The sequence below is a fragment of the Taudactylus pleione genome, unplaced genomic scaffold (assembly GCF_031769625.1).
Source record: "Taudactylus pleione unplaced genomic scaffold, aTauple2 ptg000583l, whole genome shotgun sequence".
NCBI lineage: Eukaryota > Metazoa > Chordata > Amphibia > Anura > Myobatrachidae > Taudactylus > Taudactylus pleione.
In genome coordinates, this window is record NW_028284985.1 from 1,236,686 (window position 1) to 1,262,598 (window position 25,913).

The 25,913-nt window shown below is 45.9% G+C and overlaps 1 protein-coding gene across 4 annotated transcripts in view; it reads right to left on the reverse strand.

Annotated features, from left to right (window-relative positions):
• GARNL3 (GTPase activating Rap/RanGAP domain like 3) overlaps nt 1-25,913 on the reverse strand; it is a 310,087-nt gene that overhangs the window by 193,150 nt on the left and 91,024 nt on the right. For 2 of the 4 annotated variants that reach the window (XM_088453566.1, XM_088453570.1), the window contains exon 2: nt 23,641-23,661. The exons of the other annotated variants lie outside the window; for them this stretch is intronic. In XM_088453566.1, coding sequence (XP_088309692.1) covers nt 23,641-23,661 — 21 coding nt within the window. The remainder of the gene's footprint in view (nt 1-23,640; nt 23,662-25,913) is intronic. 4 annotated transcript variants of the gene reach the window in all.

The following is a 25,913-nucleotide window of genomic DNA, read 5'->3' on the forward strand; positions in this document are numbered from 1 at the left end:
AATGCTAACCCCCCCCTCCCGCTAGCCTAAACCTAACCTCCCGTGGGGGGTGCCTAACCCTAAGTCCCCCCCCTCGGGAACCCTAAAGCTAACCCTCCCCCCCCAGCGGCTATCCACGCTCGCTGTCCCTTCGATCTGGATGCCGGGCGCCGGTCTCCCGGCGTCGGTAAAATGACAGGCATCTAGAGTTAGACGCCTGTCATTTAACACTCGCCGGGATTAAGCAGTTGGGAAGCCGGCTGTCAGGATTAGGTCCGCTGGCTTCCCAACTGCATACCGCAAAAATACCCCCGTGCTCTTCCCATACTCGGTACTCTTGTATTGAGTATTGGACAGGATCTGATGCGCATTGTTAACGATGACCAGCAGCAAACTAGGTGCGCATGCAGACGCCTTTGGTGATGCGTACTGTACATCTCCGCACATTGGCGTCACGCACGCATCATTTGAGCAACGTACGGCTGACTTACTTCCAATCATGCGTAAGAAGCCATGTGACTGCGCAGAGGACCAGTCAGTGGCTCCAGGAGTGTGTTCGCGCTTCCCCTGCATTTTATCAGGTGCTCAGGGAGAGCATTGAAGGCATGGAGACCAAAGACGCAGAGGGGCTCATTCATTAAGACCACATTTAGGATTTACATTTGCGCTGAACCACAGCAATCGGCCACTTTTATCTGTCTAGCGCAGGTCAGATGAAGAAAGCCATCAGCACCTAAACGCAATCTTAGCGAATGATACCTCCTGACTATGTGCCGGTTTCACCACCGTACGCAACTGCGTGTGCAATAGCGATTACGCACGCAGTTCAACAGCGATAGTATAGTAATTCATTGCGATCACTATTCCCTCGCAGTACTACACAAGGACGCCCATTTTACTTACCACACATCCGTAATGTCTAGCAAGACTGCAAAACCATCGGTAACATCGATTACCATCGCAGCCTCACACACACTCGCACAAGCTCTGACCTTACTCAGGAATTACTAACAACCTTGCACGCTATCAGGCCTCAGGCTGCGTAGGCCATCGCAATGGATAATTTATGCACGCCCCTGCAACGGCGTTGAAATGCACTGGCACGCCTGCATTCGCCCGCCCATCCTCCCGTCGCCACCCACAAATGGCACTTCCTGTCAAATACTCTGCGAAGGGTCCGCGTAGTCACTGCGGTCGCCGTTCCGATTGCAGTGGCTAGCTCGCACATTGCGAGGCATACGCGTGCGCAGTACGCAACAGTTGGCCAATTGCGTGCGTAATCCCAGTTGCTTATGGAAGTGAATCAGGCCCTATATGCTAAACATCTGGATGAAATAGAAGGACATGCATAAAAAAAAATTGATTCTTATCTCCATTTATAAGGAGTAATGTAAGAATTTTGCTTCCTGAGGTGGCGACTATTGGTACAACCTATAGGTAGAACCTGTTTGGTTACAATAAGTGTCACAGAAATGTTAAATGGATGTTAGTCCTTAACCGGGATGGTGGGTTTATTTGGTAACAGCGGTAGTAGCAGTAGACGCAGGGTTATCTGTGGTAACAGATAATAGTAACAGTGGTAGGTAACGGTAACAGCAGCAAGTCTCCAGAGAGGAGATAAGTATTGCGGCCCCTACCCACAAGGCCAAGCCCCTTTTTGCTGGCACTACAGCCCTCCCCGCACCAAGTGTCACCACTGCACACATCTCCTGAAATACTCTGTGCTGCTGGGGACCCTGCTCCTCCTACTATATAACTCAGTATGTGGCTTCCTGCTGCCTCCATTCCTTTCCTCACATCATGTCACTGCTTCTGTCCTCACTAACACATCTCCTGATATACTCTGTGCTGCTGGGGACCCTGCTCCTCCTACTATATAACTCAGTCTGTGGCTACCTGCTGCCTCCATTCCTTTCCTCACATCATGTCACTGCTTCTGTCCTCACTAACACATCACCCATCTCCTGATATACTCTGTGCTGCTGGGGACCCTGCTCCTCCTACTATATAACGCAGTATGTGGCTTCCTGCTGCCTCCTCACATCATCCATCTCCTGATATTCTCTGTGCTGCTGAGGACCCTGCTCCTCCCACTATATAACTCTCAGTCTGTGGCTTCCTGCTGCCTCCATTCCCTTCCTCACATCATGTCACTGCCCCTGTCCTCACTAACACATCACCCATCTACTGATATACTCTGTGCTGCTGGGGACCCTGCTCCTCCCACAATATAACTCAGTATGTGGCTTCCTGCTGCCTCCATTCCCTTCCTCACATCATGTCACTGCCCCTGTCACATGCAGCCCTGTCCTCACTAACACATCACTCATCTCCTGATATACTCTGTGCTGCTGGGGGACCCTGCTCCTTCCACTATATAACTCTCAGTCTGTGGCTTCTTGCACACACTCAGGGGTTATATATACGTAAATATGAATTTAGCTGTGAGCTTGAGAGACCTCTTAAAATCTGTATTAGACGAAGAAATCACATCTCACATTTTAATGAGAGATTCCTATAATAACTCTTCCCATTAAAAAGCCATCTGAACTGTCAGTTATCAACTTTCATGAAGAAGAAATGTACGTGCATGGGCAGGAGAGGAGATCTGTCTTCATGTAGCTTCCCGGCTGGTTTATGTGCTCTGTAAATCACTCCCATTTTATCCTGCATTAATTCATCTCTCCTGCACTTAGGAATGAGAGGAGGTCCCTATATTCAGTACGTGTCTGACTAGCATACAGCAGCAATATTGTATGTAGATGTACTTATTCACTATGCTAGCAGCGAGCCTGCATGAGGAGACATGGGACTGATACATTACATACATATCTGTCTGGTATTGCTGCTTTGTGTCTCTGTAAATGCACCTGACCGCGGTCTTAGCGCTGTAATGTATTAGTGTTCCGGCCATCCGTTATTTCCCCAGCTTTCAGTGGTTTGGGGCAAAAAAACCTGTAGCCAATCAGTTCATTGGGAAGTTCACAGCAGCACAGATTATTTCAGGAGATGTGTGCAGATCCTTTAGTCCAGGGGCGTATTTATAATGGGTGCAGGGTCCCTGGGTGCAGGGGAGGCCCGCACCGCACACCCTGCAACCATATTATACTCGCCTGTCCGGAGTCCCACGTCGGCGCCGGTGTCTGCGTTGTAAAAAATGTCTGGAAAATGGCCGTGGCGGCCATTTTCCTGTCGTATGCGCAAGCGCAGTACAGGGAAAATGGCAATTTTCCCGGTGACCTGCACATTCACTATAGATTCTGGGCACACTCTAGTGTGGGGTCTAGATTGTGGGGTCAGGGCTCATGCTAGCCTTTGTGGGGCTCATGGCGGACGTTTCCTTTTGGTGCCCTGAGCTCAGAGGGTATGGCCTGACTGGGGGGCGTAGCCATGGGTGCAACAAACAAAATACTAATTGCAGGGCCATGCGCTGCACAGGGGATGGGCACCGTTTTCCGGGGTAGCGCCATTTGCCTAATTCTTACCTTGTGAAGGCAGGCGGGTTCTCCTCCTCTTTGCTACCGCTCCTCCGTCCTCTCTCTCACGTAACCACTCCCAGATTGCCGTGTGCGACGACATTATGCCCGACCACCCACAGCTTTCGCGAGCGGCCAGGTGATGGTCGCGATCATCGGGCTTGCGACGAGACCCTTGTGGTAGGGTCTCGTCTTCCGCAAGCCCCAGTGAGCTTCCTGCTCTAATAGAGCAGGAAGCTCACTACTTACATCACGAGTGATGTCAGTAGGGCCACCCACAAATGGCAAAGGTTCCTTCAGGACGCCTGCCGTGTCCAGCCACCCCCCCTCCCCGCCTACAAAACGGGGCGATCAACATCGACAGCCACTCCGTTTGTAGCGAGCCCCGGAGCGAGTGAATTTCTCACTCGCTCCGGGGCTTGCGCACGGCTCGTGTGCAGTGCCCCACCATCGACCCGCTTGCAAGGGGTCTGAATGAGGGCCAAAGTACCAACCAATCAGCTCCTGTCATTTTTCAAACGGTCTGTAAAATGATAGTTAGGAGCAGAATAGATGGTATTTCATCTATCTCCACTTTTTCTCTCTCCTAGGCTTAGTACATCTACCCCCTTAAAGTATCTTTGTTTCCTTGATTTGGGAAGTTTTGTCTGACTGCCAGATACAGACACAGCCAGTCTGTCACACAGACACAGGCTCACGGCTGTCAGCGTTCCATATGATGGGGGAGAAGAAGATGGAGGATGTTACAGTGCACAGAGCAGACAAAAAAAAACTTATGGTCTGTCTAGGGATGGCCATCAACCATCGATGGTTAGAAACCTTTCCCGCCAATGGTAAATGGTTTTACCATCGATGGCGGAGATACAGATAGCTGTAGCTGGCAGGAACCATGAATAGTACGCCACTGCATATTTTCATACAATCGATGGTTTCAACTGTATTTTCCATCTATGGCAACCATCGATGGAGGGCACAAACGATGGCCATCCCTAAGTCTGTCTGCCATACACAGAATCTTAGTGTGTCATATTACAGCAGCGGGGGTGGGTAAAGTATGTTACAGTAAAAACAGAGCTAATAGGGTCATTCCAAAGCTTCTCTGCTCATTGCATCATTTGCCATGCATGTGACTGTGGTTGCCATGGTAGTCAAATAAAACTGTGAGAATCCATAAGAACTATCAATCATTACTAGCAGTCAGAAAACAGGGAGAAAAGGGTAAATACTAAGCTTCTTATACCCTGCCATAGTAATATACGTTAAAAGAAACAAAACAATAGCCACACTTTTTTCATGGAACTGCTACTTTCACTCACTACCATACGCTATACAGCCAGTGTTCATTCTAGCACCCTGCACCTGTCAGGACCCGTGCAGTTTGTCTTTCCTGCCTGGGGTGTCGCTCTCCGCTCTGGTGCTTCTAGCACACTATGCCGATGCAACAAACCGCCGTAATATATGTACAGTACATGCTCACAGGCCATCTACCATCAGGCTCAGTTACTGTAATAAGCGCAGGAATTGTTTGGCTGTAGCTCGTGTAAGTAGCACTGTGACCAGACCAATGCACGATTCCAGCTGTGACTCTACATTACCAGGGGCCGCATTGAGACACATCCTGTAATAACAACACAGTAAATGTTGACACAAATGCTAAATCATTGGGTAACCTAGAACTATAGTCTTACATTAATGAAACCAAAGTTGCGTAATGCAGCTCATGAACAGCAAACAGAACTATGTTATTATAACAGAGTCACAGAGGAATCTGCACCTTGCAGGGTGGGGGTGACCTCTCCCCATAGACCCCTGCATCGCTCCCCTGCCCTGTTTATCAGTTTCCAAGTGAAGGCATCTTCATAATTACAGTGGGGGCCAAGACACAGAAGGGGGGCCAAGACACAGAAGGGGGGCCAAGACACTAGACGATTTCCTGAGGCTGCGTCTAGCTCGCAGGACAACAGAGTTGGAACCTTGTAGTTACTCAACAAACCAAAGGGACATGCTCAGGGACAGATACAGGGTACAAATCTGACCAACGGCGCCACCGGCCATCGGACCCAGGGGCCGACTTTAGTAATAATACACACTTACCAGTCGGCCGCATGATAGGTCTGATCAGACGTAACAATTAGCCGGGCAATTAAATATGGCCACTCAGCTGTGATCTCAATACTGCCGGTTCCTGTGGATAGCGTTTGGGTGGGTTGGTCGCCTGCGATGGAATACATACGAATTACCGGCGCACACAAGACCGGCGGTACAAATCCCGACAGCGGCTGGCCGACACGGCTGAAAATCCCGATCGTCCCCAGGTAAGTATCAACTAACCTAACCTAACCCCTCTAACCCTAACCCTCCTTAGGGGTGTCTAACCTTCCCCCCAGTGCCTAACCCTAACCCCCCCTTCCCCGCCGCCTAAACTTAAGTTCTCCGGGGGATGCCTAACCCTAAGTACTCCCCGGGGGTGCCTAACCCTAACCCTCCCACCCCCTAGCCTAACCCTAACCTCCCGGGGGGATGCCTAACCCTAAGTCCTCCCCGGGGGTGCCTAACCCTAACCTTCCCACCCCGTAGCCTAACCCTAACCTCCCGGGGGGATGCCTAGCCCTAAGTCCCCCCCGGGAGCCCTAAACCTAACCCTCCCCCCCCCGGCGCCCGGCATCACATCGATCAGGGTGCCGGGCGCCGGTCTCCCAGCGTCAGTAAAATGACAGGCATCTAGAATTCGGGCTTACGTCAGCCGGCTTCCCGATGGCATACCCCTGCGATATACCTGTGTAAGACGTCTATATTGTCCAGTGTGCGCCCAGCATTAGTTTCTGGTGTCAAATCCTCATCACCTTACAAAGTGAGAATGATACTGTATCTAGGCGCCCCCCCCAAGTAAATATCCGAATGTCCCCTTAATGTTTATTCCCCCTACAGGTATTACTGTGATATCAGCAGCCTCGGCTTAAGCGCCTGGGGGCCGCGCACCCACAAAATGATCCGTCAGTCCATTAGCAGCGGCTGCTGTCTGCCAGTGCTGGCACAGAAGCCTGGCGCAGCAGGTGTCACTGCTCAGCGTTTTATGCTGGAGGAAATAAAAGGTGCTCGGTGTTTATTCAGTGTGACATTGAGCGATTGTGCGGGAATAAAAGGCAGTAACTGAAAGGAAAGTATAGTATGGATGGCAGGCATCCCGCAGCCACACATATGCTAATTCTGGATGCTATATACTATAGTACAGGTGTCTGCGGATAATATCTCATCAGATCTCATTCCCACCTCCGAGAGGACATTGTTCTGTGAATAGACGGAGGCGCTGGGAGGACTAATACCATAATGAGGGCTGCGCTGTACATTCATTTACAATGTTTTATTGCATTTTACTAACCCGGCACTTACCGAAGTGCAGCTGCAAGGAACGCTTTCTCTAAAGACAATCTCCTATTTAAAAGTAGAACAGAACCCTGAAAACTTGTAATTGATATCATCTAAGAAGGGTGTGAAGTAACTGTGCCGCTAAATGCTCACATCTTGTCAAATGAAAAAAAGGCAGCCCTAGTGGCTAGTCTGAAGTTGCTCAGTGACACATGCCATATTTCAGTGGACGTCCAGCCCACGTCCTAACTCACTGATTTTAAGTGACGGATAAACTCCTCCGGTAGCAGCCGTGTGTAATACAAGACGTACTGCCTGTTTATATACCACTGCCCTTTCCTCTGGTCACAGAACACACCGCGCAGGAGCGATCACTGGGAGAGAGTCACCGTAATGGCAGGACCCAAGTCCAGGACTGTAGCAATGACTTATAACGGAATACATTTCCCAGTACTCAGAATGAACAGATGCTTCTCACATACAAAGGAAAGTCGTTCACTTCTGCCTCCTACTCAGAACATAATCAGGAGTGTTTATACCAGTAACCAGGCCCCATAAACCATTATGGATGGGTGACCCATCGCCCCCTGGTGGCGGACTAATATTTATTATGATGCTCACAACTATCTGTCACACACAGGAACCTGTCTGTCTATATCGCCTGCTTATGGCGGTGATGGGGAAAAATAAATGTCAGTAATTGCCAAGATTTAACAAGAAATATAGGGATCTATTCCCTAATCTTTCTCCATTTTATCGCTCTCCAAGGCTAAGTTCCAGCCTATCAGCTCCTAGCTGTCACTTTACAGGCTGTGTTTGAAAAATGACAGCTAGAAGCTAATTGGTTGGTACTTTGGACCTGATTCAGACCCGCTTGCTAAGGCGCGCTCGCTCTGAGTGATTTTTGTCTATCTGTGCATGCGTATAATTCGCAGTGCGCTAGCCAGTCTTTGCAATCAGATCTTGGTTGCTCGTAAGCCACTATCAGGTCGCTGCTTTGAGTGACAGATAGCGCCGTTTGTGGGTGGTAACAGGGGAAGGTGCTTGTGAACGGGGAGTGGATAGGCGAACACAGGCGTTTCAGGCCGCCAAAACACCGTTTAAAGGGCATGCATAATTAGCAAAATAATGTCACTGTTCACGTCGCCTGCATGTATTTCAGCCAGCACTAATCGCTGTGCTTGCGGCCGGTTAAGGCTACATCAAGGGCTGTGTGCAGCTCCGATGGTCCCGATTTATCCTACATTTCCCGGAGATGACATGTGTTGCGTGTGGCAAGAGGGCGTCTTTAGACACTTCAGAGTGTACTTTACCGTAGCTCGCTAAAACATAGTGGGCGTCCTTACGCGACACAGTGCGAGCACGTCATTTAAATAACCGTTCCGTTTGCCAGCAAGCGACCGCAACTTGCGAGCACGTCTGAATGAGCTCCTTTATCTCCAACCACTTTATCTCTTTCCAAGGCTTAGTACATCTACCCTATAGGGCCTTATGTAATTGCCTTGCCAGTTATGGACACGGGTGCAAAACCGGCGAGTCTGGCCATATTTTTAAAAGCGGCAATAATTTAAAAGGCAAAACCAGGCTCTTACATAAGGCCCATAGACTGCAATGGAACAGTGCCTCTAGTGGCTAAACTACCCACTACAACAGAAGGACACTATATAGAATTGATATGTACCCCTGCGTTATATATTCTGTATATACTTTACACGCACACAATTCCCCCTCGCTGCTCACTTTAAACTCTGTTTGCTTTGATCTTAGAATCTCGCCTTCAGAAAACCTATAACATATTAGGTTACATATTAGTTTCCTAAGGAAATGAATTGTCGTGTCCGGAACCAGAGAACAGAAAATACCTCTCGCGTTCCAAGCCGTATTGTAACCAGATAAAGTCACAGAAATTAGATTTCTCCCAGAAGTGTTGAGACATGATTGGATTAGGAAGATATAAGTGAATTAGCAGCAGAGATGGGTGTCTGTAACGGGGGATGTGGGGGGGTGTATCTGTAATGCCTGCTGACGGCCAGGAGATCAGGGAGCAGTGAGACACAATGTTCTAAAATCTTTGTATCCCACCCTGATGGGCCTGATGAGAGTTGGGAATAAATTGGGCATACATTGTTTTAAAGAAACGCGTATGGGTAAAATGCGTATATGCGCCCAAATGCAGAACTATACGCATCTCGAGATACGACCGTATCTGTTGTGAAGCATATACTCCCGGTTGGCTACTAGTCACTATCATCAGTGTAATAGATGTGTATTATGGTCATGTACAGTGGTCAGGACATGTTGGGGGTGTAGTGTCCTATGTCTGTATACAGTGTAATAGATGTGGTCAGGACATGTTGGGGGTGTAGTGTCCTATGTCTGTATACAGTGTAATAGATGTAGTATGATCATGTACAGCGGTCAGGACATGTTGGGGGTGTAGTTTCCTATGTCTGTATACAGTGTAATAGATGTGTATTATGATCATGTACAGCGGTCAGGACATGTTGGGGGTGTAGTGTCCTATGTCTGTATACAGTGTAATAGATGTGTATTATGATCATGTACAGCGGTCAGGACATGTTGGGCGTGTAGTGTCCTATGTCTGTATACAGTGTAATAGATGTGTATTATGATCATGTACAGCGGTCAGGACATGTTGGGGGTGTAGTGTCCTATGTCTGTATACGGTGTAATAGATGTGTAGTATGGTCATGTACAGCGGTCAGGACATGTTGGGGGTGTAGTGTCCTATGTCTGTATACGGTGTAATAGATGTGTATTATGATCATGTACAGCGGTAAGGACATGTTGGGGGTGTAGTGTCCTATGTCTGTATACGGTGTAATAGATGTGTATTATGGTCATGTACAGCGGTCAGGTCATGTTGGGGGTGTAGTGTCCTATGTCTGTATACATACAGTGTAATAGATGTGTATTATGATCATGTACAGCGGTCAGGACATGTTGGGGGTGTAGTGTCCTATGTCTGTATACAGTGTAATAGATGTGTATTATGGTCATGTACAGAGGTCAGGACATGTTGGGGGTGTAGTGTCCTATGTCTGTATACGGTGTAATAGATGTGTATTATGATCATGTACAGCGGTCAGGTCATGTTGGGGGTGTAGTGTCCTATGTCTGTATACAGTGTAATAGATGTGTATTATGATCATGTACAGCGGTCAGGACATGTTGGGGGTGTAGTGTCCTATGTCTGTATACAGTGTAATAGATGTGTATTATGGTCATGTACAGCGGTCAGGACATGTTGGGGGTGTAGTGTCCTATGTCTGTATACGGTGTAATAGATGTGTATTATGATCATGTACAGCGGTCAGGACATGTTGGGGGTGTAGTGTCCTATGTCTGTATACGGTGTAATAGATGTGTATTATGGTCATGTACAGCGGTCAGGTCATGTTGGGGGTGTAGTGTCCTATGTCTGTATACAGTGTAATAGATGTGTATTATGATCATGTACAGCGGTCAGGTCATGTTGGGGGTGTAGTGTCCTATGTCTGTATACGGTGTAATAGATGTGTAGTATGGTCATGTACAGCGGTCAGGACATGTTGTGGGTGTAGTGTCCTATGTCTGTATACGGTGTAATAGATGTGTATTATCATCATGTACAGCGGTCAGGACATGTTGGGGGTGTAGTGTCCTATGTCTGTATACGGTGTAATAGATGTGTATTATCATCATGTACAGCGGTCAGGACATGTTGGGGGTGTAGTGTCCTATGTCTGTATACGGTGTAATAGATGTGTATTATCATCATGTACAGCGGTCAGGACATGTTGGGGGTGTAGTGTCCTATGTCTGTATACGGTGTAATAGATGTGTATTATGGTCATGTACAGCGGTCAGGACATGTTGGGGGTGTAGTGTCCTATGTCTGTATACATACAGTGTAATAGATGTGTATTATGGTCATGTACAGTGGTCTGGCCATGTTGAGGGTGTAGTGTCCTATGTCTGTATACGGTGTAATAGATGTGTATTATGGTCATGTACAGCGGTCAGGTCATGTTGGGGGTGTACTGTCCTATGTCTGTATACAGTGTAATAGATGTGTATTATGATCATGTACAGCGGTCAGGACATGTTGGGGGTGTAGTGTCCTATGTCTGTATATAGTGTAATAGATGTGTATTATGATCATGTACAGCGGTCAGGACATGTTGGGGATGTAGTGTCCTATGTCTGTATACAGTGTAATAGATGTGTATTATGATCATGTACAGCGGTCAGGACATGTTGGGGGTGTAGTGTCCTATGTCTGTATACGGTGTAATAGATGTGTATTATGATCATGTACAGCGGTCAGGACATGTTGGGGGTGTAGTGTATACAGTGTAATAGATGTGTATTATGGTCATGTACAGCGGTCAGGTCATGTTGGGGGTGTAGTGTCCTATGTCTGTATACATACAGTGTAATAGATGTGTATTATGGTCATGTACAGTGGTCTGGCCATGTTGAGGGTGTAGTGTCCTATGTCTGTATACGGTGTAATAGATGTGTACTATGGTCATGTACAGCGGTCAGGACATGTTGGGGGTGTAGTGTCCTATGTCTGTATACGGTGTAATAGATGTGTATTATGGTCATGTACAGCGGTCAGGTCATGTTGGGGGTGTACTGTCCTATGTCTGTATACAGTGTAATAGATGTGTATTATGATCATGTACAGCGGTCAGGACATGTTGGGGGTGTAGTGTCCTATGTCTGTATACAGTGTAATAGATGTGTATTATGGTCATGTACAGCGGTCAGGACATGTTGGGGGTGTAGTGTCCTATGTCTGTATACGGTGTAATAGATGTGTATTATGATCATGTACAGCGGTCAGGTCATGTTGGGGGTGTAGTGTCCTATGTCTGTATACAGTGTAATAGATGTGTATTATGGTCATGTACAGCGGTCAGGACATGTTGGGGGTGTAGTGTCCTATGTCTGTATACGGTGTAATAGATGTGTATTATGATCATGTACAGCGGTCAGGTCATGTTGGGGGTGTAGTGTCCTATGTCTGTATACAGTGTAATAGATGTGTATTATGATCATGTACAGCGGTCAGGACATGTTGGGGGTGTAGTGTCCTATGTCTGTATACAGTGTAATAGATGTGTATTATGGTCATGTACAGCGGTCAGGACATGTTGGGGGTGTAGTGTCCTATGTCTGTATACGGTGTAATAGATGTGTATTATGATCATGTACAGCGGTCAGGACATGTTGGGGGTGTAGTGTCCTATGTCTGTATACGGTGTAATAGATGTGTATTATGGTCATGTACAGCGGTCAGGACATGTTGGGGGTGTAGTGTCCTATGTCTGTATACAGTGTAATAGATGTGTATTATGATCATGTACAGCGGTCAGGTCATGTTGGGGGTGTAGTGTCCTATGTCTGTATACAGTGTAATAGATGTGTATTATGATCATGTACAGCGGTCAGGTCATGTTGGGGGTGTAGTGTCCTATGTCTGTATACGGTGTAATAGATGTGTAGTATGGTCATGTACAGCGGTCAGGACATGTTGTGGGTGTAGTGTCCTATGTCTGTATACGGTGTAATAGATGTGTATTATCATCATGTACAGCGGTCAGGACATGTTGGGGGTGTAGTGTCCTATGTCTGTATACGGTGTAATAGATGTGTATTATCATCATGTACAGCGGTCAGGTCATGTTGGGGGTGTACTGTCCTATGTCTGTATACGGTGTAATAGATGTGTATTATGATCATGTACAGCGGTCAGGACATGTTGGGGGTGTAGTGTCCTATGTCTGTATACGGTGTAATAGATGTGTATTATGATCATGTACAGCGGTCAGGACATGTTGGGGGTGTAGTGTATACAGTGTAATAGATGTGTATTATGGTCATGTACAGCGGTCAGGACATGTTGGGCGTGTAGTGTCCTATGTCTGTATACAGTGTAATAGATGTGTATTATGGTCATGTACAGTGGTCAGGTCATGTTGGGGTGTAGTGTCCTATGTCTGTATATAGTGTAATAGATGTGTATTATGGTCATGTACAGTGGTCAGGACATGTTGGGGGTGTAGTGTCCTATGTCTGTATACAGTGTAATTGAATTCACCAAATGTGTAGCATGGAGGATGAATTTTGATGATCTGAGGCTCTTTTGCTGGATCTCGATATGGCGACTACCATTTCGACCTACAGTAAGATAATGACCGAAAACATACCGCCAGACTATAACTATCTTTACGGAAAAGAACAAGACGGTAGGGTTAAAATCATGGACTGGCCGCACAGTCTCCAGACTTACACCCCATCCAGCTGGTTTGGGATGAACTGGACAGAAAGGTGACAGCAAAGCAACCTACAAGTGCAGCCCATTTATGGGAACTTTTGCAACAGTCTTAGGAAGAGACTTCCCATACAATATGTGAGTTACATCGCGGAAAGAGTGCCACGCCTGTTCGGCTGTTATATCTGCAGACGGCAACTACTTTAAGGAGTCAAAAAGTTTGAGTCAATTTTGCTAAACAAAATGATTCCAGGATTTCTCTTTTATGATCGACAGTACAATTATTTACTTGTTCTAGGCTTTCATTTCCGAGCGCACGGAGACATTATACAGCGTAAATTTCAATACAAAGCGTCAGCGTAGGTCTGAGCAATGATATATAACATATAATAGGGGAAGGTGTATAAAAGCTGCTGGTTGGACAGTAACGCCACAGTTAAACGCATTACTCTAATGGAGAGAATTCCCCCCCCTATGGCGTTATCCAGCACCGCACAATACATCCCCGTCCTCTCTCCAACACAGGGAACTCTATTTCTGGACTTCGTGTTTTATTAAAGAGCTGGAGGAATTTGGAGAGGCACAACCCCGAGAGAGATCAATAAAATCTGTGTTTAAAGGAGAATTGTTTTTGAGAATGAAAAATTATTTTACTCACAGATGAGAGTAAGGAAATCACACACTGGGCAGCCATGGAGGTTACTGTACATAATGTGCATTTATGCTCTGCACAGAAATAGCCTCAATTCACCTTACATTTCTGTTGTAGATAACTGCGTCCCAGCGTATAACAAAGGAGGGTAGGACAGAGGAGCGGGAAGAGGCTGAAGACAAGAGCATCAGAGATAAGAGATAAATATTTTATGGGTGAATCTGCTAGGGCACAAGGCGGACGGCAGGGTCTCCCGTGTCTGCGCCACATGACGTCAGAAGAGACAACGGGACATAAATCGTCAGTGCTGGTCATTGGAAATCATTTATATGCTGCTTACTGATCGCTGCTGTCGTGACATCTATATTATATACTGTATATATAAAACTTTGATGATATTGTTGCAGTTATAGGGGGTGTGGTATATATTGTCACTATTCATAATGTTTACATTAACGATGCCACTACAATGAGTGAATGCCAGCATGATTACAATGTAGAGAAGACATACCTGCTGGTGTAGTGGTGACCGACCTAGGCCGGCTCTCCAGCGGTGACATCAGGAAGGCTTACGGAGGATCCTGCGCGACTTGCACCCCTAACCCTAGTGCGTAACCATAACCTCCCTCACGTAGCCTAAACCTCCTCATAATTCCCTCCCTAACAATAACCTACCACCAAAACAGCCTAACTCTAACCCTTCCGACCATTAGCGTAACTCTCACTTCCCTCCCTACCAATAACCTCCCACCACAACAGCCTAACTCTAACTTCCCTCCCCGGCAGCCTAACCCTCCCCCTAGTGCCTAACCCCAACCTTCCCTTCCATAGCCTAAGTCTCCCCCTAGTGCCTATCCATAACCTCCTCTCCCATAGCATAACCCTCCCCTAGTGCCTAACCCTAACCCTCTCCTCCCATAGCCTAACTCTCCCTAATGCCTAACCCTAACCCTCTCCTCCCATAGCCTAACTCAACCTAGTGCCTAACTCTAACCCTCTCCCACAGCCTAACCCACCCCTAGTGCCTATCCCTAACCTCTCCCACAGCCTAACCCACCCCTAGTGCCTAACCCTAACCCTCTCCTCCCATAGCCTAACTCAACCTAGTGCCTAACCCTAACCCTCTCCTCCCATAGCCTAACTCTCCCTAGTGCCTAACCCTAACCTCCCCTTCCATAGCCCAAGTCTCCCCCTAGTGCCTAACCCTAACCCTCTCCTCCCATAGCCTAACTCTCCCTAGTGCCTAACCCCTCCCTTCCCACAGGCTAACTCTCCCACTAGCGCCTTACGCTCCCCTCCCGAAGCCTAACCATCCGCTCCCAGCAGCCTAGCCCTAACCCTCCCCTCCTGCAGCCTAACCTTAACTATCCCCTCCCATACCCTAACTCTTCCTAGTGCCTAAGCCTAACCCTCCCCTCCCACAGGCCAACCCAAACCCTCCCCCTAGTGCTTTACACTCCCCTTCCACAGCCTAACCCTAACCCTCCCCTCCTGCAGCCTAACCCTGACCCTCCCCTTCCGCAGCCTAACCCTGACCCTCACCCTCCCCTCCCGGAGCCTAACCCTAACCCTCCCCTTCCGCAGCCTAACCCTGACCGTCCCCTTCCGCAGCCTAACCCTGACCCTCACCCTCCCCTCCCGCAGCCTAACACTGACCCTCACCCTCCCCTCCCGCAGCCTAACCCTAACCCTCCCCTTCCGCAGCCTAACCCTGACCCTCACCCTCCCCTTCCGCAGCCTAACCCTAACCCTCACCCTCCGGTCCATGCAGAATATCAACATTATGACTAGATCCCCCTAGAAGGCCATTAATATTGTTAATGTCCTGCACACAATGAACAATAGTCCCTAATTTACAGGAACAGTCCCTGGATTTAAAGATCTATCCCTAGAGGTGTCTATTGTTGGTACTGACCGTACAATAAAATGCTACTTTTTTGCTTGCTGGATATAATATTTACCATCGGATGTTACTTCCTGGGCTTTGTGAGTTATAATAATGTATTAGAGATCAGTATTTAAAATAAAAAGTATATTAAAATAAAATTCAGTACACATGACAGGGACCGTAGCGCACTACAGAGACCGCACCATGTGTGACGCTCCTAGCTTCCTCCCACACCGCTGCAAAGTGTCCAGGAAACAAGTTGACTATCGAGGCCTCTATGACTCTAAATATACATGAGCTTATCCATCTAGTCTGTGCCTCGTGCCTCACAACATTCATGCATGCAAAATCGGGACAAAATAAGTCTAGTGCAGGATCTGTGCAAACCGCCCCATTATACAGCAAAATGGCGTGATAACGAGTCAGATGCAAAGCGGGCGCAAGTGCAGACGACCGCCATATTTACCACCTTGTGCTAATGCGTTTGTCTGTAAGGTTTCATGCGTATGTTTGATCTACTCACTATTTTACCATCCACAGCCGCGAGTGTCACTATTAGTATCGGCGCTTGCACCTACCCGTCAGAAAACAGGCGTCCTTTCTCCGCACGTACACATCAAACTAGCGCAGAGGCCTGGCTACACTCTAACGAGACAAATATTTCCTTTGTATTCACAAGGTAACCAAACAGTTACCACCAGGGCTGTAGTCGAATCAGAATGAGGCCCAAAATGCGCTCTAATCCGTCAACTGCGCCCGTGTCGCATTAATGCATCCACCACTGCCCCACAATCCCCTTCCGCATCTTCACCTGGGACTGTTAGGGGCCCAGATGGTTTGTGATCAACTCTCAGCCATCTATGGTGGTCACTAGACCCCCACGCACAGCGGCCTCTGTCCCCCCTGACACACTGCCCCGGGTAGCCGCCAGCTCGGCCGCAGGGGTCAGGATATAAGACCGCAGGGAATATTACAGTGTAACGTTTTCAGGATTGATTTTTCTCTATCGTTGGCAGGGATCAGGTTCAGGCCTCCATGTATTGTTACAAAACAGAATTAACAAAATAATGACACAATATATCTTATACATCTTCTCAAGGCTGGAAACTCTCATTTTATTGTTTCGTCTGAGTATCTTATTGATTTGCTGGATAAATATTTAATGCATTACTTCCAGTTTCATGAGGTATTTAGCCTATAATGGCGCAGGGTTTAAGCAGAGCGGCGCTTTACCACCGAATGACCACTGTGTACTTATGCAACCAACTCCCAAGCAGGAAACGCGGGACCTGGGATATCCCTGTATAATCTACCATAATGGCGTCCTCCCTGGCTGGGCCTCGCTCCGAGTTAGGATTTGGGATGTGAATAAAGGCGCATATTTACTAGGCGATAGAGGAACGACAGAGTACGATTACAACATAGTAATCGTACAGTCGTTCCTCATAGTGTGCAGGACCTACACTGAACGATATGTCGTTTAGTGTAGGCACCCTCCCTCATCCCCGAACATGCCCAATCTGGCATTATCGGCAGATTGATCAGCATGTTCAGGCGATGATTGATGTCGGAAACGACCAGCGGGAGCGCGCAATGCTGGTCGTTTCCAACATTATAGTGCATGATTAATGCACAATTAATGAGCGATTGAACAATTACAATGTCTTAATCATTCAATCGCTCATTTAAATCGCCTAGTGGTTACGCTAGTTATCCAGAATTCTGCTGATATAATAATATATACATCTACTGTATCGCATTAAAGCTATTCAAACTCCCAATTAGTATAATACAGCCACCTATTGTGTCTCTATAAGAGTCCTGTACATCAGTCACTGTCACCTGGTGATATCTCTCTATACACTCAGTAATCCTGGCTCACACTACCTAGGCTATATACATCACTATCAGGTAATAGTATAATACAGTCACCTATTGTGTCTCTATAAGAGCCCTGTACATCAGTCACTGTCACCTGGTGATATCTCTCCTCTATACACTCAGTAATCCTGGATCACACTACCTAGGCTATATACATCACTATCAGGTAATAGTATAATACAGTCACATATTGTGTCTCTATAAGAGCCCTGTACATCAGTCACTGTCACCTGGTGATATCTCTCTATACACTCAGTAATCCTGGCTCACACTACCTAGGCTATATACATCACTATCAGGTAATAGTATGATACAGTCACCTATTGTGTCTCTATAAGAGTCCTGTACATCAGTCACTGTCACCTGGTGATATCTCTCTATACACTCAGTAATCCTGGCTCACACTACCTAGGCTATATACATCACTATCAGGTAATAGTATAATACAGTCACCTATTGTGTCTCTATAAGAGTCCTGTACATCAGTCACTGTCACCTGGTGATATCTCTCCCTCTATACACTCAGTAATCCTGGCTCACACTACCTAGGCTATATACATCACTATCAGGTAATAGTATAATACAGTCACCTATTGTGTCTCTATAAGAGTCCTGTACATCAGTCACTGTCACCTGGTGATATCTCTCCCTCTATACACTCAGTAATCCTGGCTCACACTACCTAGGCTATATACATCACTATCAGGTAATAGTATAATACAGTCACCTATTGTGTCTCTATAAGAGTCCTGTACATCAGTCACTGTCACCTGGTGATATCTCTCCTCTATACACTCAGTAATCCTGGATCACACTACCTAGGCTATATACATCACTATCAGGTAATAGTATAATACAGTCACCTATTGTGTCTCTATAAGAGTCCTGTACATCAGTCACTGTCACCTGGTGATATCTCTCCTCTATACACTCAGTAATCCTGGCTCACACTACCTAGGCTATATACATCACTATCAGGTAATAGTATAATACAGTCACCTATTGTGTCTCTATAAGAGCCCTGTACATCAGTCACTGTCACCTGGTGATATCTCTCCCTCTATACACTCAGTAATCCTGGCTCACACTACCTAGGCTATATACATCACTATCAGGTAATAGTATAATACAGTCACCTATTGTGTCTCTATAAGAGTCCTGTACATCAGTCACTGTCACCTGGTGATATCTCTCCCTCTATACACTCAGTAATCCTGGCTCACACTACCTAGGCTATATACATCACTATCAGGTAATAGTATAATACAGTCACCTATTGTGTCTCTATAAGAGTCCTGTACATCAGTCACTATCACCTGGTGATATCTCTCCCTCTATACACTCAGTAATCCTGGCTCAGACTACCTAGGCTATATACATCACTATCAGGTAATAGTATAATACAGTCACCTATTGTGTCTCTATAAGAGTCCTGTACATCAGTCACTGTCACCTGGTGATATCTCTCCCTCTATACACTCAGTAATCCTGGCTCACACTACCTAGGCTATATACATCACTATCAGGTAATAGTATAATACAGTCACCTATTGTGTCTCTATAAGAGTCCTGTACATCAGTCACTGTCACCTGGTGATATCTCTCTATACACTCAGTAATCCTGGCTCACACTACCTAGGCTATATACATCACTATCAGGTAATAGTATAATACAGTCACCTATTGTGTCTCTATAAGAGTCCTGTACATCAGTCACTGTCACCTGGTGATATCTCTCCTCTATACACTCAGTAATCCTGGCTCACACTACCTAGGCTATATACATCACTATCAGGTAATAGTATAATACAGTCACCTATTGTGTCTCTATAAGAGTCCTGTACATCAGTCACTGTCACCTGGTGATATCTCTCCCTCTATACACTCAGTAATCCTGGCTCACACTACCTAGGCTATATACATCACTATCAGGTAATAGTATAATACAGTCACCTATTGTGTCTCTATAAGAGTCCTGTACATCAGTCACTGTCACCTGGTGATATCTCTCCTCTATACACTCAGTAATCCTGGATCACACTACCTAGGCTATATACATCACTATCAGGTAATAGTATAATACAGTCACCTATTGTGTCTCTATAAGAGTCCTGTACATCAGTCACTGTCACCTGGTGATATCTCTCCTCTATACACTCAGTAATCCTGGCTCACACTACCTAGGCTATATACATCACTATCAGGTAATAGTATAATACAGTCACCTATTGTGTCTCTATAAGAGCCCTGTACATCAGTCACTGTCACCTGGTGATATCTCTCCCTCTATACACTCAGTAATCCTGGCTCACACTACCTAGGCTATATACATCACTATCAGGTAATAGTATAATACAGTCACCTATTGTGTCTCTATAAGAGTCCTGTACATCAGTCACTGTCACCTGGTGATATCTCTCCCTCTATACACTCAGTAATCCTGGCTCACACTACCTAGGCTATATACATCACTATCAGGTAATAGTATAATACAGTCACCTATTGTGTCTCTATAAGAGTCCTGTACATCAGTCACTATCACCTGGTGATATCTCTCCCTCTATACACTCAGTAATCCTGGCTCAGACTACCTAGGCTATATACATCACTATCAGGTAATAGTATAATACAGTCACCTATTGTGTCTCTATAAGAGTCCTGTACATCAGTCACTGTCACCTGGTGATATCTCTCCCTCTATACACTCAGTAATCCTGGCTCACACTACCTAGGCTATATACATCACTATCAGGTAATAGTATAATACAGTCACCTATTGTGTCTCTATAAGAGTCCTGTACATCAGTCACTGTCACCTGGTGATATCTCTCTATACACTCAGTAATCCTGGCTCACACTACCTAGGCTATATACATCACTATCAGGTAATAGTATAATACAGTCACCTATTGTGTCTCTATAAGAGTCCTGTACATCAGTCACTGTCACCTGGTGATATCTCTCCTCTATACACTCAGTAATCCTGGCTCACACTACCTAGGCTATATACATCACTATCAGGTAATAGTATAATACAGTCACCTATTGTGTCTCTATAAGAGTCCTGTACATCAGTCACTGTCACCTGGTGATATCTCTCCCTCTATACACTCAGTAATCCTGGCTCACACTACCTAGGCTATATACATCACTATCAGGTAATAGTATAATACAGTCACCTATTGTGTCTCTATAAGAGTCCTGTACATCAGTCACTGTCACCTGGTGATATCTCTCCCTCTATACACTCAGTAATCCTGGCTCACACTACCTAGGCTATATACATCACTATCAGGTAATAGTATAATACAGTCACCTATTGTGTCTCTATAACAGTCCTGTACATCAGTCACTATCACCTGGTGATATCTCTCCCTCTATACACTCAGTAATCCTGGCTCACACTACCTAGGCTATATACATCACTATCAGGTAATAGTATAATACAGTCACCTATTGTGTCTCTATAAGAGTCCTGTACATCAGTCACTATCACCTGGTGATATCTCTCCCTCTATACACTCAGTAATCCTGGCTCACACTACCTAGGCTATATACATCACTATCAGGTAATAGTATAATACAGTCACCTATTGTGTCTCTATAAGAGTCCTGTACATCAGTCACTGTCACCTGGTGATATCTCTCTATACACTCAGTAATCCTGGCTCACACTACCTAGGCTATATACATCACTATCAGGTAATAGTATAATACAGTCACCTATTGTGTCTCTATAAGAGCCCTGTACATCAGTCACTATCACCTGGTGATATCTCTCCTCTATACACTCAGTAATCCTGGCTCACACTACCTAGGCTATATACATCACTATCAGGTAATAGTATAATACAGCCACCTATTGTGTCTCTATAAGAGTCCTGTACATCAGTCACTGTCACCTGGTGATATCTCTCTATACACTCAGTAATCCTGGCTCACACTACCTAGGCTATATACATCACTATCAGGTAATAGTATAATACAGTCACCTATTGTGTCTCTATAAGAGTCCTGTACATCAGTCACTGTCACCTGGTGATATCTCTCCTCTATACACTCAGTAATCCTGGCTCACACTACCTAGGCTATATACATCACTATCAGGTAACAGTATAATACAGCCACCTATTGTGTCTCTATAAGAGTCCTGTACATCAGTCACTGTCACCTGGTGATATCTCTCCTCTATACACTCAGTAATCCTGGCTCACACTACCTAGGCTATATACATCACTATCAGGTAATAGTATAATACAGTCACCTATTGTGTCTCTATAAGAGTCCTGTACATCAGTCACTGTCACCTGGTGATATCTCTCTATACACTCAGTAATCCTGGCTCACACTACCTAGGCTATATACATCACTATCAGGTAATAGTATAATACAGTCACCTATTGTGTCTCTATAAGAGTCCTGTACATCAGTCACTGTCACCTGGTGATATCTCTCCCTCTATACACTCAGTAATCCTGGCTCACACTACCTAGGCTATATACATCACTATCAGGTAATAGTATAATACAGTCACCTATTGTGTCTCTATAAGAGTCCTGTACATCAGTCACTGTCACCTGGTGATATCTCTCTCTATACACTCAGTAATCCTGGCTCACACTACCTAGGCTATATACATCACTATCAGGTAATAGAATAATACAGTCACCTATTGTGTCTCTATAAGAGTCCTGTACATCAGTCACTGTCACCTGGTGATATCTCTCTATACACTCAGTAATCCTGGCTCACACTACCTAGGCTATATACATCACTATCAGGTAATAGTATAATACAGTCACCTATTGTGTCTCTATAAGAGTCCTGTACATCAGTCACTGTCACCTGGTGATATCTCTCCTCTATACACTCAGTAATCCTGGCTCACACTACCTAGGCTATATACATCACTATCAGGTAATAGTATAATACAGTCACCTATTGTGTCTCTATAAGAGTCCTGTACATCAGTCACTGTCACCTGGTGATATCTCTCCCTCTATACACTCAGTAATCCTGGCTCACACTACCTAGGCTATATACATCACTATCAGGTAATAGTATAATACAGTCACCTATTGTGTCTCTATAAGAGTCCTGTACATCAGTCACTATCACCTGGTGATATCTCTCCTCTATACACTCAGTAATCCTGGCTCACACTACCTAGGCTATATACATCACTATCAGGTAATAGTATAATACAGTCACCTATTGTGTCTCTATAAGAGTCCTGTACATCAGTCACTGTCACCTGGTGATATCTCTCCTCTATACACTCAGTAATCCTGGCTCACACTACCTAGGCTATATACATCACTATCAGGTAATAGTATAATACAGTCACCTATTGTGTCTCTATAAGAGTCCTGTACATCAGTCACTGTCACCTGGTGATATCTCTCTATACACTCAGTAATCCTGGATCACACTACCTAGACTATATACATCACTATCAGGTAATAGTATAATACAGTCACCTATTGTGTCTCTATAAGAGTCCTGTACATCAGTCACTCTCACCCAGAAATATACATTTTAACTCGCTTAGTAATATATGTAGCCAATTTATTCCAAACGAATAACTACCACAGATTCACCATCAGGTAACCTGCAACCTACACACACATAAATAATATTCTAACATTATGATAGTTATTACCTGTATGTATTATAATATTTATAACATCTGTATAACTAAGAAATGAGTATCCTTATATATCACTTCTGAATACAATTATCGTGTGATAATGCGGCTTGTATGCCGTAAAATATATATTTATGACAATCGTACTATGACAGCAGAATGCGCATATGATAATAAACAACATCACACACATAGATGTATAGAAAGAAAGAGGTACACAGTGTTATAATAAATGCATAATATAATTTTAAAGTAATTGATTCATTATCCCGTTTTTTATATTTATACGGCTATAGGATATAACCGCTCTATGTATTATAACTCTCTAATGATGTTTATAACCTATATGGTGATATAATTACACCTATATAACTCTATAATGAGATTTACAACCACTAACAGTATTTCTCATCACTAACAATAAAAATACAGTGATATTATAATGATATAATGGCGTGACGGTACCTGCCAGGGAGGGCTGTAGCTCTGAGACCAGGAAACGCAGCGATAAGAAAGAATCACAGAAAGGAAACATATTATTATAATGTAACAATCACATATAATCAGCACCAGACAGATCTCTGCGTATATATATATATATATATATATATATATATACACATATGTATATATATATATATATATATATATATATATATGGTAATGACATAAACAGCATTAGTAATTCCTTCATTGGCCGAATATGTCACTCTCAGCATAAGCATTCTAATAACAATATGCTATAGAGGTGTGGGAACACCCTATTTCATTATAATGTCCCCCTAAGTATAGATTTAAAGTGTTCTGGAAAGTAAAATTCTAAAGGATAATATACTGGAGCGTACAATATAAGTCATGTTTGCGCTCCCGAGCCCTATGGATAAGGTACTTTCTCTGCCTCGATAAAGACATGGGCGTCCCCAATGGCTAAATAATAGTTTTTCCCATTACCAGTAAAAGAGAAATCGAACATTAAAAGGAAAGAAATCAATTAATGAACTTAAGCTGAAAATTTCCAGGATATGCAGATTATTATAATGATATAATGATTACACTACGTCGCACAATCGTCCACATCACGCCTTGTCGCGTTGGAGCTTACAATCTCCCTACGTCCGACACACAAGTTCATCAATTGTCAACTATTTTGGACATGAGGGAGGAAACCCACGCGAACACGAGGAGGTGAGGCGCTGCCTCCCCTGACAACCTTTTCTGCACATCCCTGATCAAAACTCACCAAATTTCCAGCACTATATACTGCTGCACCTTTATATAATGCCCACATGTACCCTCAGGGTCATATATGTGACTGTAACTCTGATACTAGCCAGTGCCTCCCCAGTCATTTACCTCACCGCACGTCACTGCCAGTGCCTCCCCAGCCATTTACCTCATCGCATGTCACTGCCAGTACCTCCCCAGCCATTTACCTCAGCGCACGTCACTGCCAGTGCCTCCCCAGCCATTTACCTCACCGCACGTCACTGCCAGTGCCTCCCCAGCCATTTACCTCACCGCACGTCACTGCCAGTGCCTCCCCAGCCATTTACCTCACCGTACGTCACTGCCAGTGCCTCCCCAGCCATTTACCTCACCGCACGTCACTGCCAGTGCCTCCCCAGCCATTTACCTCACCGCACGTCACTGCCAGTGCCTCCCCAGCCATTTACCTCACCGTACGTCACTGCCAGTGCCTCCCCAGCCATTTACCTCACCGTACGTCACTGCCAGTGCCTCCACAGCCATTTACCTCACCGCACGTCACTGCCAGTGCCTCCACAGCCATTTACCTCACCGCACGTCACTGCCAGTGCCTCCCCAGCCATTTACCTCACCGCATGTCACTGCCAGTGCCTCCCCAGCCATTTACCTCACCGCACGTCACTGCCGTGCCTCCCCAGCCATTTACCTCACCGCATGTCACTGCCAGTGCCTCCCCAGCCATTTACCTCACCGCACGTCACTGCCAGTGCCTCCCCCAGCCATTTACCTCACCGCACGTCACTGCCAGTGCCTCCCCAGCCATTTACCTCACCGCATGTCACTGCCAGTGCCTCCCCAGACATTTACCTCACCGCACGTCACTGCCAGTGCCTCCCCAGCCATTTACCTCACCGCACGTCACTGCCAGTGCCTCCCCAGCCATTTACCTCACCGCACGTCACTGCCGTGCCTCCCCAGCCATTTACCTCACCGCATGTCACTGCCAGTGCCTCCCCAGCCATTTACCTCACCGCATGTCACTGCCAGTGCCTCCCCAGCCATTTACCTCACCGCACGTCACTGCCGTGCCTCCCCAGCCATTTACCTCACCGCATGTCACTGCCAGTGCCTCCCCAGCCATTTACCTCACCACACGTCACTGCCAGTGCCTCCCCCAGCCATTTACCTCACCGCACGTCACTGCCAGTGCCTCCCCAGCCATTTACCTCACCGCACGTCACTGCCAGTGCCTCCCCAGCCATTTACCTCACCGCATGTCACTGCCAGTGCCTCCCCAGACATTTACCTCACCGCACGTCACTGCCAGTGCCTCCCCAGCCATTTACCTCACCGCATGTCACTGCCAGTGCCTCCCCAGCCATTTACCTCACCGCACGTCACTGCCGTGCCTCCCCAGCCATTTACCTCACCGCATGTCACTGCCAGTGCCTCCCCAGCCATTTACCTCACCGCACGTCACTGGTCATTCCACAGATGTTTTTCTATATTTTTTTATTACTTCCTTGCATTTT